Source organism: Nannospalax galili, unplaced genomic scaffold, assembly GCF_000622305.1.
Source record: "Nannospalax galili isolate Female #2095 unplaced genomic scaffold, S.galili_v1.0 scaffold312, whole genome shotgun sequence".
Lineage (NCBI taxonomy): Eukaryota > Metazoa > Chordata > Mammalia > Rodentia > Spalacidae > Nannospalax > Nannospalax galili.
The window spans coordinates 4,246,110-4,264,617 of record NW_008335967.1 but is presented as its reverse complement, the minus strand read 5'-3'; the positions used below and the strand labels follow the sequence as shown (position 1 = coordinate 4,264,617).

The window sequence follows — 18,508 nt, the reverse complement described above, 5'->3', positions numbered from 1 at the left end:
CTGTTTATTTCTTTTTACAAGTAATTTATTTATTATTTTATTTTTATGTGTATGAGTGTACTGCCTGCATGTATGTGAGTGCACCTGTGTCGTGCAATGCCACGAAGGTCAGAAGAGGGCTTTGGATTCCCCTGGAACTGGAGTTAAGGATGGTTTGTAGCCGCCAAGTGGATGTTGGGAATCAAATCCGGGTCCTCTGCAAGAGCAGTCAGTGCTCTTAACTGCTGAGCCAACTCTCCAGCCCCCTGTTATTTGTTTTTTTGGGGGAGGGGACTAGATAGGATCTTATGTAGGTCAAGCTGATTTTGAAGTCACTGTGTAGCTGAGTCACTTTAAATTGCTGATTCTCCTGCCTCTACCTATGCTAGGATTAAAGGCATTCACCACCTTATCAGGCTTCTTGATGTATATTTGAAACACTTTAAAGATGCATCTTCATTTTCTAGGAATGTCTTTTTTTTTCGGTTTTTTGATACAGGGTTTCCCTGTAGCTCCAGCTAGCTTGGAACTCACTATGTAGACCAGGCTGGCCTCAATCTCACAGGGATCTACCTGCCTCTGCCTCTGCTTCCTGATTGCTAGGATTAAAGGCATGTACCACCACACCCAGCTGTATTAATGTGTGGGCCATTCTATCATGTCCCATTGGTAGAAATAGGTCCAGCCTGGTGCTAATCTGAAGAAACTATGAAATTTCCTGATGACAAGCTGGGACAAATCCAGAAATATACATATTTGTAAGACTCAGATTAAAGTTGGTAAACGACTTTCTGCCAACATTGGCCCAAATCCTATTCTGTTCTACTCTTTGAGAAATGGAGGCCCAGAGTTAGCTGCTTACTCCAAACTTGCGTATAGTTTTTCATTAATGATACAAACCAGCAGCCTGAGCACCATGTGATCTTCCCATCTCCACTTACTACATACCACTTTTCTTAACTAGTAGCCATGCTAGGTTTCAAAGCTACTAGTATCAAACATCTAAACCCCAATTTGGCTAAACAGCAATATGTGTGATTTTACCTCCTTTGAGAACAAGGTCCCCTGGGACAGGTTTCAGCCCATAGTCTTCTATCCTTTTGCTCACCATGTTATTCCACACATAGCTTTGATAACTATGAATATACATTAAGCGATTATTTCTTGGTATCTGGAGAAAAGAGAAAAAAAGACAAGAAAACGTTTCTGGGTATTAAAAGTACTGTATTTCCCCAGATACTTTGCTTATTTAGTGGTAGTCTTGGTACAAGAAACTCATACGTACTATGTCTGACTATGGGGTTGGGGATGTGGCTCAGTGGCTGAGCATGCACTTAGCACGCTCAAGGCCCTAGGTTCCATTCCAACTACTGCAAAAAAAGGTCCCAAACTTAAAAACTATGATATAAATAAATCTTCCATTGTATAAAAACTGTAAAAAGGGGCTCCAGACATGGCTCAGCAGTTAAGAGTATTGGCTACTCTTGCAGAGGACCAGAGTTCAATTCCTAGCACCCACATGGGGGCTAACAACCACCCACAACTCCAGTTCTAGGGGAAACTGACAATGTCTTCTGACCTCTGCAGGCACTGCACAACATAGGTACACCTACATACATGTAGACAATACTCTCATACACATAAAATGAAAATAATAGATAAAATATTTGAAAGGGGGCTAGAGAAATGCCTCAGAAGTTATGAGTGCTTGCTCTTGCAGAGGATCTGCATTTGGTTCCTAGCACCCATATGGGGTGTCTCACACTGCCTCTAATTCCAGCTTCCGGGGACCTGATACCCTCTTCTGGCCTTTGTGGACACTGCATTCACATACATACCCCTCCCTCCACATTCAGCCACAACTGATTTTTAAAAAATATTTTACTTATTTTTATTTTATGTGTATGAGTGTATTGCCTGCATGTATGTGAGGGCACCTGTGTCATGCAATGCCACAGAGGTCAGAAGAGGGTGTCAGATTCCCCTGGAACTGGAGTTAAGGACAGTTTGTAGCCGCCATGTGGGTGGCTGGGAATCGAATCCGGGTCCTATGCAAGAGCAGTCAGTGCTCTTAACAGCTGAGCCATCTCTCTGGCCCTGTCAGCCACACACAACTGATTTTATGCAACAAGGTTTTTCCTTTTCTTTAAAAAAAAAAAATCTGGGGAAAAAGACACAAACTTCAGGGTTAAACTTTAAAGTGTCCTAGCTTATACACGTACAAATGGACTATACTTGCCAGTATGGTACCCTTTCTTGGAAACAGACAAACATGCAATCATTTAGATAGAATGATCAAAAAATGACTGTATGGGTATTGCAGAGATATCTCAGCAGTTAAATGCACTAGCTACTCTTACAGAGGACCCAGGTTTGGATTCCAGGACCAACATGACAGCTAACAACTGTCCTCCTGTTCCAGGGAATCTGATGCCCTCTTCTAGCCTCCACGAGCACTGCATGAATATGTTGCACTTACATAGATGTGGGAAAAACACTCATACATAAACATAAAAAATAAAAATAAATCAATATTACAATGGGGCCAGCAAGATGGGTAGGCAAGTGAAAGAGCTTGCTGCCAAGCCTGGTGAGCTGAGTTCAATCCCTGGTGACCCAAACTGTAGAGGGAGAGAGCCAACTCCTATAGACTCTCCTGACCTTTACTTACATGCCCTTGTGTACATGTACACATACACACACACATAAAAATGTGATGAAATTTAAGAAGAAATGACTGTACAATGGGTTCTGACTCTCTCAAATCCTATTTAATTTACATTAAACTTCAACTGGCAGTCTTATTTTCCACAATGATATTTTTTCTTGTGCCCTCAAAGTTAATAAATACTGCCAGCATTCCTCACATCATCACCACTCAGGGCAAGAACTCGAGGTTCGCTCAGGTAAATTTCTTTTGAAGATCACTGAAGGATTCTTATTACTGTTCTTCCAAAATCTTCCAAGATGAAGTTTTAAATGCATTAAACCACTTCAAGCCATTGCCTAACTTCACAAATTGCACTCACTATGCCAAATGCAGAGACTATATTCTTCATCCCGTATTTTGAAAGTCCTCGAAGCAGCTGCCCTTCCACACCCCTTTTGACCGGTAGTTTTCTGAGGGCAGCGTCTGGGTCTTTAGTCTTGGCCCATTCTTCCCTGCATTTCACCAAGTACCCCTTCTCAGCTGGCAGAGAAAAGAAGCTATGATCAAACAATTTGTCCAATAGAAAAATGCTTACAACAACCCATTTCAAAGAGAATACAAAATTGGGAAACATTTATCTGTAATGTTACAAAGAACCTAACAGTCACCAGAAAGTGAGATTGTGGGAGCCTTAGACACAGAACTAAATGGCTCTGTAACAGTGAGAGCTGACAATTCATTATCAATTCAACAAAGAGTAAGAACTTGGCAGTAGTTTTTCCCTTTTCTTTTTCCATTGTATTGTCAAATTTAATGGGCTACTTCCTTAAAATTAGATAATTTTTTTGGTGGGGGGGTCTTTTTGAGACAGGGTCTCTCTGTAGCCCCAGCTGGCCTTGAACTCACAGAGATTTGCCTGCATCTGCCTCCCCAGTACTGGGATTAAAGGTGTGCGCCACCATGCCCAGCTAAATTTTTTTAGCTTGCAAAGGAATACTTCCCAAAGTGAGTATTATTATTATTATTAAGTTTTTGAGACAGGGTCTTCCTGTGTAGCCCTGGATGACCTGATACTCACTATGTAGACTGGGCTGGCCTCAAACTCACAGAAGTCCACCTGCCTCCTCCTCCAGAGTGCTGGGATTAAAGGTGTACAACACCATACCTGTCCTGAGTGTTGAGTGTTATTATTTTGACAATTTATAAAATACTAGTTAAATCCCTTTTACTCAGTGTTGTTTTAGAGATACTTTCTGGAAAAAATTTAGTCAACTCTTTAAAAATCCTCAATGTTTTGCCAAGATTTTGTATTTCATTATACCATGCTTTAACAAAACAGCCATACCTATACATATAGGATTCCTATAAACTCAAGAGATTTAGTAGTAAATGAAGAGAAATGAATTTACTTCTCAAGTACATTTAATCATGTATGATGAATCAGATAACTAAAGAACTAAAACCAGGATATAGACTTAAAAACTTCAGGCCTATACATAAAACTGTAAAACAAAAACTACATTATAAATATTAATATAAAAAATAAAATTTTAAATAACTACACTAACCTACACAGTTACTTTTATTCAAAGTGATTCCACAAATATCTAGCTATACATTCTATGCATTTTCCTAACACAAATTTTATTCTCACCTCCAGAACGAGGTTTCAGTATTAAATCCATGACTTCTGTCCAGGAATTCTGTAGAATAGCTCTAGAATTAAACAGTATTTACTCAATATTGCATTAAGATGAACTTTATATGCCCAAATTGTTGAGAAGGCAACAAATTATACTTCTTACATTATTTTATTAAATTTAAAAGTAAGCAGTAAAATGATGATATATATTTCTGTCACTATTGCCCAGTGCAATAGCTTCTCTGAGAGATGTTTCAGTAGTTAAGAGCTCTTGGAGAGGACCTGAGTTTGGTTCACAGCACACATGTCTGAGGACAGTCAGCTCTAGGGAATCCCCGCTGCCCTCTTCTGGTCTGTGTGGGCACTATACTCACATGTACAAATCCACACACAGATACACACACATAAAAACATAATTAAAAGCCTTTTTAAAAATGTCTCTCTGTTGGGTGTGGTGGCACACACCTTTATTCCCAGCATTTGGGAGGCAGAGGCAGGTGGATCTCTGTGAGTTCAAGGCCAGCCTGGTCTACACAGTGAGTTCCAGGTCAGCCGGGGCTACAGGGAGACCCTGTCTCAAAAAAAAAAAATCTCTGAAGCTGGGTGTGGTGTGTCACACACCTTTAGTCCCAGCACTCGGGAGGTAGAGGCCACCCTGGTCTACATATCAAGTGCCAGGCCAGTAGAAGCTACAGGGAGACCCTATCTCAATAAAAGAAAAAAAGTCTCTCTGGGGGTTGGAGAGGTGGCTCAGCAGTTAAGAGCACTGATTGTTCTTGCAGGAGACCCAGCCTTGATTCCCAGCACCCACATAGCAGCTAACAACTGTCTGTAACTCCAGTTCCAGGGGATCTGACACTCTCTTCTAACCTCTGCAGGCATTGCATGACATGGGTGCACTTACATACATGCAGGCAATACACTCATACACATAAATTAAAAAAAATAAATAAAGATTTTTAAAAACAAAAGTCTCTCTGACCAATGCCTATATTGAATGTCCAGTCATAAATGGGACATCTAGAACTCTCCCTACAAAACTCAGGGATCATCTCTGAAGAAGGGGTAGAAAGAACACAAGAGCTGGAGGAAGTAGTGGAAGAGCGCAATGTGAAATGCTTACTTCTGCACATTTCGTGACTGTTGCACTTTTACACTCACAGAAGCTGTGATTACCTGCAGAAAATCTCCATGAGATGGGGTCTGTTGGAACTGTCATGCAACAGGGTAGAACTCACAAGGCCCAATCTCAACCTGAGGATTTATATGTATTTCATGATTGATGTTGGAGAAAGGGACATTTTCCTGAGTGGTAAGGTGCCCATGTCTCATGAAACTCCCAGAATACATACACACACACACACACACACACACACACACACACACACAATGAAAGTAGTAAGGGAACTGGTTGGGGCAGGGGGTTATTTGGAAGTGGGAGGGGCCAAGAGAGGGCAACAGGGACAAATGTGAGTGAACATGATGGAATATGTACCAGTATGAAATAATGAAGTCCATTATTATGTATAATTAACATATGCGAAGAAAAAACCTTTTTAAAAAAATATTTTATTTATTATTTCCACCTTATGTGTATGAGTGTATTGCCTGCATGTATGTGAGTGCACCCATGTGGTGTAATGCCATGGAGGTCAGAAGAGGGCTTCAAATTCTGCTGGAACTGGAGTTAAGGATGGTTCGTAGCTGCCATACGGGTGCTGGGACTCAAACCTGGGTCCTCTGCAAGAGCAGTCAGTGCTCTTAACCACTGAGCCATCTCTCCAGCCCCAGAAAAAACATTTTGAAAAGTATGGTTTGGAATCCCCTGCCTAGGGATTGGTGCCACCCACAGTGGGTGGACATTCTCATTTCAATGAATGTAATCAATATAATTCCTCACATACATGCATAGAGGCCCATTTCCAAAATGATTTCTAGATTTTGTCAAGGTGCCCATTAGCAATATCACAAATGTCCCCCTTTCACAAAGAGATTTGAGACACAGTAAAGTTTGAGAGACCAAGAAAATTTGAACATAGCAAGTAAAATGACAAGATTGTTAGAAGAAACTGATTTCATATAATTTTCTTTACTATCATGACTTACTTTCATTTTCCTTTATATCATTATGTAATAATGAGAAAATGAGCTGAGAAAACACATGCATTCGTTGCTCTCTTTTTCTGCCTTAAGACAAAATCTGAGTAGCTGTCTGGAGATCCTGTGGTTATGACTTCCCACTATGATGTATTGTAACTTGGAGCTACAAGCTAAAATAAACTCTCCCCTAAGTAGTTTTTGTCATCATATTTCATCACAGCAATTGGAAAAGAAAAGTAGATATTTGTAGTATCTTATAGGATTGTTATGAGGAAAAATAATGAAAATCCCTGTTTGGAAGAGTAAATTCTACATATAAATGTTGATCATTATCATATATTGTTATTTTACTACTGAGAATTCAACACAAGAATTCATTTCTAAATAAAAATAGTGGCATATTAAAAAAAAAGTATGGTTTGGCTTTTGGTTATAGGGTATAGGCGTTCTTTATATGTGTTATTCATATATTTTGGATACAAGTCAATTTCCTTTCCTATAAATTGAGATTTGGCATTTCCCTTAGGAAATCCAATGATAATACCAGTAGGTTTCTTTAAATGTAGGAAATATTCTTATGTTGTAGAAATGAGTTGTATGGAATTCTGAAGTAATTTGTACTGACTTTGGGCATACTATACAATTTTCTGCTTCTAGTAAATCTGACAGTACTTTATTATTTTTTTCTTTTTTAAACTGATTTTTCTGAAGCAGGGTCTCATGTAACCCAGGCTGGTCTCAAATTTGCTATGTAGCCTTGAACTTCTGATCTTCCCTGTCTCTACCTCTTGACTGCTAGGATTATAGGCTGTGCTCCACCATGCCTGGTTTATGCAACACTGGGAACAAATCCAGGGTTTTGGTAATGCTAAGCAAATACTCTATCTAATGAGCTACATTCCAGTCCTAAAACTGTTTTAATTTAGCAGATAGATCACTATGTTGTCCAGGCTGGCCTGGCCTCTCACAATCCTTCTGCCTCAGTCTTCCAAGTGGCTATCCTGGACTACAGGATTATGTTACTGTACCTATCTGGACTTAATTTCAAAACATTTCTATTTATTAATTACTTACTATACTGTAAGCATAGAAATAGGTATTGTACAAATACCATCTTACTTTATTTCCACCACCTCATAAAATTTGAATTATCTCCATTTTATGGAAAAGCAATCTGAGCACAGAACTCAAGTCTGATCTTACCACCTACACTTTGATCCTTTGTAACACTGCCTCAAAGAGACAGAGGAACTACTCATGGAAAATTTATCACTTTGTCCTTGTAAAATCATACAGCAAATACAGCTTAATGTTCAGAAACTGAACTGGAGAAAATTCTGTTTCTAGAACCGTCATTGACTAATTGTACTTGGACAGACCTCTCCAAGTTTAACAGAGCCTGAAACGTAAGAACAAGAGTTCTCACATCACCTTCAAGCTCTAACTATCACCATTCTAACTACCACATGAATAGTCACTTTATGTAACACAGTCTCTGCTGGCCAGCAGGATTCCTAAATTAGGTCTCTGAATCCAAGTATTTATTGATGGGATTTCTATCCCAATTTATCCCACTGCTTTTCTATTATTTAAATGCAAATAAAAGTTTTTAAATTCCACACCACTAATATCCTCTAGCATTTTCTTGAAAGGGTAAGGGAGGGCAGATGAAAGACCCATCAACTAGGACTCACTTGTTAAGAGAGAACAGAGTTATCACCTTGGGTGTGGGTTACCCAGTTGTTTACTGTTGGTCATGTAACTAAGCCAAGACTTGCCGGTTAAAAAGTAAAATAGGGAGCTGGAGAGATGGCTCAACAGTTAAGAGCACTGCCTGTTCTTGCAGAGGACCTAGGTTCGATTCCCAGTACCCATACGGAGGCTAACAACTGTCTTTAACTCCAGTTCCAGGGGAATCTGAAGCCCTCTTCTGACCTCTGCGGCATTGCATGACATGGGTGCAGTCACATATATGCAGGCAATACACTCATACACAGAAAATAAAAATAATAAATAAAAATTTTTTTAAAAGTAAAATAGAACCCCTATTAAGGGTGGGAAAGAACTTACTATTTAGGTCGTATCTTTTTTTTTTGGTTAATATTTTATTTATTATTTTTATTTTATGTGTATATGCATATTGCCTGCATGTAGGTAAGTATACTTGTGTCATGCAATGCCCACAGAAGACAGAAGAGGCTATCGGATTCCCTGGAACTGGAGTTACAGACAGTTGTTAGCTGCCATGTGGGTGCTGGGATTCGAACCTGGGTCTTCTGCAAGAACAGTTATCTCTCTAGCCTAGTCACATCTTTTTGAACTTTGGATTTGTATGTATGTATGTATGTATGTATGTATGTATGTATGTATGTATATGTGTGTGTGTGTGTGTGTATACCTGTTGGCACAGGTGTACATGTGCTTGTGGGGGCCAGAGGTCGACAATGGGTATCTTCCTCGGTGGCTCTTAATCTCATTCATTGATTTATTCATTCTGGAGAGTGTTTGAGACAGTGTTTCACTATGTCACTTTGGCTAGCCTTGAACTCCCTAGGTAGACCAGGCTGCCTTTGAAATCACAGAGCTCTATCTGCCTACTTCTGTCCGGGTTTAAAGCTATGGAATACCATGCCTAACACTACCTTATTTTTTGAGACAGTCTCTCACTGAACCTGTAGCTCACTGATGAACTAGTCTAGTTGGCCAGCAAGATCCAGGGTTCACTTAGCTCCATGTTCCCAACACTGGGGGTTTACAGACATGTACCACCACACCTGGCTTGCATATAGGCGCTGGCATCTGAAGTTAGGTCCGCATGCTAGTGCAGCAAGCACTTTAACCGACTGAGCTGTCTTCCCAGCCTTGATTTTTTTAAAATCTTGTATGTATTAAATAAAATACAACTTAAAGGGTATGGACCAGAGGTTCATTTGCCCTAAACGTGCAGGAATCCAGAAATAATTAAAAATACCACTAACAAAAATCTTACTTCTCTTTAAGTGAGACCTCCTTTAGAGGTAACAAAAGTTACAAAATTAAACAAACCTTCCAACAAGTAAAATACCTTTTATGAATCCTGTTTTAGATAAATATTACAAAATCAAATACAAACCTTCCAACTTGATATGTAGGGACAGCTGTAGTTCCAAATCGTTGCATTCCATAGTAGTTAATAAATCCAATCTCCTTGAGCGATTTCATAGCTTGTTGTACTTGTTCATCAGTTCCTGTTATATTTCTGCAGGGGCCCAAATTACCCAAAAAATGTACAGTCAAACACATCTGAGGATATGAGCACTACTGTGGCTCACCTACACCTCTCCTTTACAGCTTTCTCTATCTTCCGAGGGCTCTGTTGGTTTGTTCATGTGATTATATACATTACATTGTAAAATGTAAAATTTCACATTAAGTACATCTGCAGTGTTGTGCAACAACTATGTACTTCCCAAACTTGTTCACCTTCCCAAAATGAAACTACTCTTCTTTTTTAAAAAACTGTAGCCCTGGCTGGCCTGTTCTTGAGTATTATAATTGCAGGCAATTATGCCCGATCCTAAACTGAAACGTACACCATTTAATAACCCTGTGCCCATTTCTGTGAATGCACCCATTCTAGGTAACTTGAATGCAATCATGGGCACTTTATCCTTTAACACAGCATCTGAAGAAGACAGTGTGTTTCTGAAGGAAACTTTTGGTGAAGGGATGAAGATTATCTTTCAGTAGAAACACTATATAAGTACTTACTCTCCTAGTCCCCCAGGCCCCATTTTGCCCTGCTGTCACTCCCGTCTGAGCCAGCTAGCCTGTACTTGATCAACAAGTATCAAAACAGATTCAAGGTGACCTGGCTAGCTTCCCTTTGGTCTATACTCCTACCTGTAGTTCTTTACCTGAGAACAACTGTGAAGTGATTTCCTTGAAGCTCTCCCAATTTCAGAGGGTTTTTCTGATAGCTGAAATTTCCCAGCTTAAAGTTCATCAAGCACTTATTTAGGTGGGCGAGTCTTTGTGCACTTATTCTTTAAAGAGAAAAGGAACAGAAAAAATGATCATAAGATACTGTCAGGCACCTTCCTATGGAAAATAAGACCACATCATAGCTGTGGCCACTACACAGACACTGCAAAAGATGGGGTAGGCGCATGTTTCTTCTCCCTTTGTATGATTCTTGTGCATAAAATAACTGTTCCTACAGGAATAACGGGACCTGGGTCAGATTTGACATACTCAAATCTTCTTGTTATTTATACACTGAGGAGGAAGAGGTAAATAATATATGTGGAAGTTCTTACATATAGGAGGTGATAAAGGGGGTGGTAGCAGACAGCACTCCCATATAACTTATAAAGAATGGCATCTAACATTTAAGAAAGGGTTATCATAATTTGGTCTATAAGAAATAGTGTAAACTCATTTCCAAAAAATCTTGGCAAACACGAAAGAGTAGTGAAAAAAGAAAAGTTAAAAATTTTTGACCAGCTGGGCATGGTGGTGCACTCCTTTAATCCAGCACTCAGGAGGCAGAGGCAGGTGGATCTTTGTGAGCTCAAGGCCAGCCTGGTTTACATAGTGAGTTCCAGGCCAGCCAGGACTACAGGGATACCCTGTCTCAAAAAGACCAAAAAAAAAAAAGTTAGACCTGTGTGGCTGGAGAGATGGCTCAGTGGTTAAGAGCACTAGCTGCTCCTACAGAGGACCTGGATTCAATTTCCAGCATCCACATGGTGGCTAATAATTGTTCATAATTCCAGTTCCAGGGGATCCAGCACCTTTTTCTGATCTCCACAGGCATTGCACAACATGGGTGCACTTACACACATACAGGCAATACACTCATACACACATAAAAAATAAAATAAATAATAAAATATTTTAAAAGTTTAAAAAAAGTTAAAGGTTAATAAGAAAAGAAAATATTGTAGATGTCAAGGAAATAGGAAATCTATGTAGAAAAAAAATATACTGAAAACCCTTTGTTCTATCTTTATCCTTGATGGCCTTCCCCATTCATACTTAATGTTAACAGCTTCTTTTTAAAATACAGATTAAATTTTTAAAATTTATTATTTATTATTTTTATTTTATGTGTACTGTCTACATCTATGTAAGTACACCCATGTTGTGCAATGCCCTCAGAGGTCAGAAGAGGGTGTTGGATCCCCTTGGAATGGGAGTTCTGGTTGGCTCTTAGCTGCCATGTGGGTGCTGGGAATCAAACCTGGATCCTCTGCAAGAGCAGCCAATGCTCTTAACCGCTGAGCCATCTCTCCACTCCCAGATTTATTTTATTTTTACTTATGTGTATATGTGTATACCTGTGTGTGTGCACATATATGAGTGCAGGTGCCCCTGGAGGTCACAGGCATTGGCTCCTCCTAGAGCTCAAGTTCCAGGTAGTTTTACATTGCTTGACCTGGGTGCTAGAAACTGAACTCAGGTCCACTGCAAAAATAGCATGCACTCTTGACTGCTGAGCTCTCTTTAGTCACCTGTCCTGGAGGGTTTTGAAATAAGATTAAGACTAATACAGTTCTCAGATGTTCATTTTGGAGGAAATCATGTAAAGGGAATGCTGGCAATGGATTAAAATTTGAAAATGCTAAACTTTATTTTTGTTGTGTGTGTAGAGGATGCTTAACATAAAATAAAAATTTCTTTAAATTTTTTAAATTAAAAAAAGCTTAATTGAGGGGCTGGAGAGATGGCTCAGTGGTTAAGAACACTGGTTGTTGTTGCAGCAGACCTGGGTTCGAATCCCAGCACCCATATGGCAGCTAACAACTGTCCTTAACTCCAGTTCCAGGGGATCTGATACCCTCTTCTGTCTTCCTCGGGTATTGCACAACATGGGTGCACTTACCTGCACGCAGGCAATACATGCATACACATAAAATTAAAAAATAAAATAAAAACAAAAGCTTAATTGGAAGGCTGGAGATGTGGTTCATAGGAAAAGTGCTTATAAACCCAGTGCCCTAGGTTGAATCCCATGTATCACAAACAAATGAACACCCTCAACTGCCCCCCCCAACAACAATCCAGAATCCTTAATTGAGCACGATGTGTTGTCTCACTAGGAACAAACAGAAAGCTGAGGCAGGAGGATCCTGCTGAAGACCAGTCTGGACCACACAGCAAAACCCTGTTTCAAAAAAAGTTGGTTGGTGAACCAATTTGAATGAAAAGTGTTCTGTAAATGCTGGTAAAGTTGTATTAGTGCCATTCTCATTTGGCACAATTGGAATGCAGGGGGAAACAACCAATTATTTTATTTTAGCATTTCCCCTAGAGAAATATGTAGGGCTTTGGGTTAATAGGAAGCATCAGAGGCTCAGCCCTCTTCTGGGTTGTAGAGTCAGGCTTCTGGTCTACAGAAACTTACAATTAAGGTGCTCTCATTTTGATTAACAGTACTCTTTGTATCTGGTATAAATACTTTCCAAACAACAACAAAAAGAGTACAGGTGTTCCCAGTGTGCCCCCTTAATCCAGTCACTTTACATCTTCAAAGTGGAACGCTTCCATGTGTATCTTTGGATTTTCCTAAATACGAAAGCCGGGTGTGGTGACAGACACCTTTAGTCTCAGCAGAGGCAGGTGGATATCTGTGAATTCAAGGCCAGTCTGGTCTACATAGTGAGTTCCAGGTCAGCTGGGGCTACAGGAAAAGCCTGTCTCAAAAAGAAAATTAAACAAACAGAGCCACAAAATAAATGAAAAAACACTGAGTTCTTGGCCTCTCATTTGGGATAGTCAAGGTTACATATTTCTGATATAATTATAAAAATTACATTCCATTTCCATCTCTCCCTTCTCTCCCTTCTTTCACCTTGTAGCCTGCGCTGGTCTCAAAACTTGGGGCAATTCTCCTGCCTCTGCCTTTCTACTGCTGGGATTACCCATGCACCACCACGTTTGGCAATCTTTTCTATCATAAGAGTTTTTGTTTGTGAAACAACTCTGATTTTAGTAATCCAGAAGTTTGCACAGCTGTTCACAGCTTTATGCCCATAGCACTAAGAACAGACCATAAGTAATGTATAATCATTGGTGCTGAATGTAATGGTTTAATAATTAGTGTGTGATAGCATATACAAGTGAAAAATAGCTTTATTTGAAATGCAAATGTGAGGATAGTAATAAGCTTGTCTTTGTAATTAGATATATGAAGAAAAAGACTGACAACCTAAAGACAGTATTTTAAGAGTTTCTTAAAATTAAATAGTAGCTGGGTGTGTGTGGTAATGGCAACATATTGGAGGCTAAGGGAAGAGGATCATGAGCTCCTCAAGGCCAGCCTGAGTTACAAGAGATACTATCTCAAAAAGATAACAAAAAGCAAACAAAATATTTGAGGGAGCAAACAATGCCTAATCATTAGCATTAACCCCTAAAGTTAGGCCCTTAAATCATTGGGGCTCTCTGCTCAGAAGGGATTAGGGTGTTTCTCTGGGATCCTGAGTTAGTTCTCACTAGAGCAAGCCTGACCCCTGAACTGCACTCTGGCTTCATGTCTAGCAATATGCTCTCTATTTTGTAAGCTCCTATTTCTGCCATTTGTGTGCGATCCATAACAGAGCCAGAATGATGCTGGTGTCATGCCCTGGACCTCCCCAACTCTGACTACAACTAACCTCTTTTATTTTAAGTACCTTACTTCAGATATCTCCTAGTAATGCAGTCTAAGTTAAAAACTATACCTTATCTTGGTTTTCCCTTGCATGTGTTCAGAAGAGGGGTGAACTGCATGCTTCTCCTGTTGCCTACTGTTCTACTGGATTATAAACTTTTTCCCAGTTTTCACACTTTAATTAGAAATTTTCTTTACAACTTGATTATTGAAAAAAAGTCAAAGAAAAGAGCAACAGAGGAATGAACTTTATACTTTTCACCTAGATTTACCAACTGTTAAAATTTTCCCAGATTTACTTCATACATCTGTTCCTCTAACGATATAGTGACCCCACACATCACATCCCTTTCCCTCCACACAGGTAAAATCTATTACTTTAAGAAAATGTTCAAAGTTGGTTACAGACCTCAGTACACTAACCCAAAGAGACTTCACTTCGTACCTTCTAAGAATAAGTACAGTCTCTTATGCACATGCGCTGCTCAACTCAGAAAGCTAAAAACCAACTCAATACTATTTCTTATGTAGTCTATACTCAAACTCACGTAATCAATAACATCACATAGTTTGTATCTTCAGTTACAATTTAGGATCCAACTGAAAAGCATATCTTTATAGCTGTGATGTTTATTTGGTATCTACAAAGTGAATGCTGACTCTGTCTAGCTGGCTGTTTTTTCATATCTGACCTTACAAAAACTCAGGCAGAGGCCATCAAGAGGGCTCAGCACGTAAAGGTACCTGCCTCCAGGCCTGGTGACCTGAAATTGATCCCAGAACTCACATGGTAAGAGAGAATCAACTCATAAAAATTGTTGGACTTCAACACGTCTGCTGTGGCATGTGCATGCCTGCACATATACATACAAAATAAATAAAGTAGTAATAATAAAATAATCCAGAGCTGAGTGTGGTGGCACATTCCTTTAATCCCAGCACTTGGAGGTAAAGGTAAATGGATCTCTGAGATCAAAGACAGACTGGGATGATCTATTTGGTGAGATCCAGGCCAGCTTGGACTACAGGGAAGACCCTGTCTCAAAAAAAAAAAAAAAAAAAAAAAGAAAGAAAAAACAAAATAATCCAGGCAGCTGTTTATGTCTTTCAATGCAGATCTGTCTGATTGTCTCTTATGACTGAACTTGGATAATCTTCTGGTTAGGAATATTTTTGTTATTGTGATGCTTTTCAGTATATCCTATCAAAAGCCATGGTTCAGTTTGTCCATCACTGGTAATAATGCTTATTCACTTCATTAGGATGTTATTTTCTAGGTTTTCTACGTAAAGGCACCTTTCCCCATTTTTATATGGTCATCTGGGGGAGTTGCTATTAAAACTGTGTCAAGTCTTCTTCCCCCAGTCTTACCCAACTGTTTAGGTACCCAAGAATGACTGTGAATTGAATAAAATATTGTATTGATTGAAAATAGTATCTTTTTATATCTGGACTTTTTTTTGTATGGTTGGTAGCACTGTTCTATAAACAAAGACTTAAATTTTTGGGATTCGGGTCATATTTAGAAAAAGTATCCAAGTTTGTGATTTTTTCCCCCTTAATTAACCCTAGTTTTCATGGAGTATTTTGCAGCTGATCTCTCTCTTTTCCTTGATACAGGGTCTTGATATATAGCCTTGGTTGACCTTGAACTTGCCATCCTCCTGCCTCCACTTCCTGAGTGCTGGGATCACAGGCATGCAACACCATGCCTGGCACCAATTCTCTTTTATTAGTGATCTTTTTTTCATAATATTGCTAGCTTGGGGGCTGGAGAGAGGGCTCAGTGGTTAAGAACACTGGCTTCTCTTCCAGAGGAACTGGATTCAGTTCCCAACACCCACATGGCAGCTAATGACTATCTGTAACTCCAGTTCCAGATCCAATACCCTCTTCTGACCTTCATGGGCATTGCACACACATGGTGCACTTACATGCATGCAGGCAAAGCACTCATACACAAAAAATAAAAATTTTAAAAAGAATGTTAATGGCTTATTTGCATCTTAATTTTTCTATAGTAACTTTATGCTTAGCCTTGTCAGTTTAAAAACTGCATACTATTTTCATTAGTGTTAGTTTATAAATCTTTCCAGTAGAAAGCTACGTTTATGTGTTTCCAAGAACGCGTCTATCGTGCATTTATTAGGTCTCTTTCAACTCTCAGCATAAGAATGTTTTCTTTGTAGAAATCTTATACTATATAAGATTTTTTGTTCCTAGCTATGTTCCTTTTATTTCATGCAAAAAATATTTCCACTATAATTTAAAATTGAGTGTTGTATTGCTGTAAGCTAATTTTATCTCATATAACTTTCAATCAACTCATTATGAGTACATATAATCCTATCATTGACAAAACCTGTAAACTGGGCATTTTCCTTCTATTGTTTTTGAGAAACGGTCTCCCAGTAGCCCCAGATGCTCTGGAACTCTTTACATGGACCAGACTGGCCTTGATCTCACAGAGATCCACCTGCCTCTGCCTCTTGAATGCTGGGATTAAAGGCATGTGCCACTATATCTGTCCCTTCTAATTTTTATGCCTCTTATTTTTCCTTTTTTTAAAAATATTTTATTATTTTTATTTTATGTGTACGAGTGTATTGTCTGCATTGTGTAAGTGCACCCATGTCATGCCATGTCTGCAGAGGTCAGAAGAAAGCATTGGATCCCCTGGAACTGGAGTTACAGACGGTTGTTAGTCACCATGTGGGTGCTGGGTTAGCTGCCATGTGGGTGCCAGGAACCGAACCCGGTTCCTCTGCAAGGGCAGTCACTGCCCTTAACTGCTGAGTCATCTCTTCAGCCCCAGTTTTCTTTCTTAAAAATTATTATTGTGGTGTGTGTATATGTACTGTGTAAGTATGGTGCTGCAGTGCAGATGGGGAGGTCAGAAGATAACCTGCAGGAGTCAGTTCTCTCCTTCCACTCTGGGCTGTAGGGATTGAACTCAAGGTTGTTAGGCTTGCATGGCAAGCACTTTATCCCCTGGGTTAGCCCTATAGCTATACTTTAAATTTTCTTTAGATAATTTGCATTAGCTAGTATATCTATAACAATATGTCACAATAGTGTGGGGATTTTTATCTTGCCCCTGTTCACCACGAAGAGAGATGCTGGTTCTTCTTCATTTCTACTTCCATATATAGCCCAGGCTAGCTTTGAGTTCACCATCCTCCAGCTCCTGCTTAGTGAGCACTGGGACTGATTACAGGCATGAACCATCATGCCTGACACAGACACTAGCTTTGCACCTGAAATTTACATATTTCATCGTGCTAATATAATATTCATCTATGTCTACCTTAGTAAAGATGTTTTATCCTAATTAGAAATAATTTAATATAGAAAAATTAATCATAGGATATTTATTTATATTACTATTAATTATCTTTATTACTTTTATTCTATTTTATAATTTGGGTCATGTAAGAGTTGTTTACAATTTTTCAATTATTAGAAATAATGGCACACAATACATCATTGTGCTTAAGAAAATGGTTTTAATTTTTCCAATGTCCAGGTTTCCTTTGAAAAGGCATCTATTCTGACAAGTAACAGAACCAAGGACTTCACTTTGCTCCTCCAGTCTGTCAGAGGTCTCCAGTGTTAGTCAGGGGCTCTCCCCTCTGTCAGAAGCCAAGTTCCGCTTCTGTCTATGAATCCTGGACTAAAAAAACACTGGAAATACTGGGGAAATTTTGGGTGTGGATCTCAGCAACTCAGAGGATGAGTTCTGCCCCTAAGTGGTGAATCTTGGAACTGTCCCATAGGTTTCTCAAATTCCAATGCACAGGAAAATAAATAAATAATGGGAAAATCTTATCCTACACTTCTTGGCCACACACACAAAAAAAGAAAAATAAAAATTTGAAATTCACTTATATAAGGCTGCAGACATGGCTCAGCAGTAAACAGACCTTCCTGCTCTTGCAGAGGATCTGAGTTTAGTTCTCACGACCTATTTTGGGCAGCTCACAGCCTCTTGTAACTCTAGCTCTAGGAGATCTGACACCCTTTTCTGCCCTCTCAGAACACCTCCATGGATGTGGCAAACACACATAAACTCACACACACACACACACACACACACACACACACACACACACAGAGAAATAAAAAAATAAAAATAAGCTGGGCATGGTGGCACACACCTTTGATCCCAGAACTTAGGAGTTAGAGGCAGGGGGCTCTCTGTGATGTGGAGGCCAGCTGGGTCTATATAGCAAGTTCCAGGCCAGGTAGGGCTATTGGGAGACCCAGTTTCAAAATAACAACAAAATAAAATAAATAAATAAATAAAAACAAATCCACCTATATGATATCTGAGCTCTCAGAATTCTTTTTTTTTTTTTTTTTTCTTTCCCCCAGTCCTGGGAATTGAGTTTAGGGTACATGTAAGGCAAGCATTCTACCCCCTAAGCTATTCCCAACTCTCGTGGAGTTTTCTTGAGTGAAAATGTTCTAATACTTCCTGAATACAATCAGTCCCTTAATA

At 39.3% G+C, this 18,508-nt stretch overlaps 1 protein-coding gene across 2 annotated transcripts in view; it reads right to left on the bottom strand.

Annotated features, from left to right (window-relative positions):
• The window catches only part of Pus7 (pseudouridine synthase 7), a 69,239-nt gene that overhangs the window by 8,751 nt on the left and 41,980 nt on the right, over positions 1–18,508 (bottom strand). For both annotated transcript variants that reach the window (XM_008830739.3, XM_008830741.3), the window contains 5 exons: positions 10,268–10,396; positions 9,484–9,609; positions 4,284–4,345; positions 3,009–3,169; positions 1,024–1,150 (listed from right to left, as the gene is read on the bottom strand). In XM_008830739.3, coding sequence (XP_008828961.1) covers positions 1,024–1,150; positions 3,009–3,169; positions 4,284–4,345; positions 9,484–9,609; positions 10,268–10,396 — 605 coding nt within the window. The remainder of the gene's footprint in view (positions 1–1,023; positions 1,151–3,008; positions 3,170–4,283; positions 4,346–9,483; positions 9,610–10,267; positions 10,397–18,508) is intronic.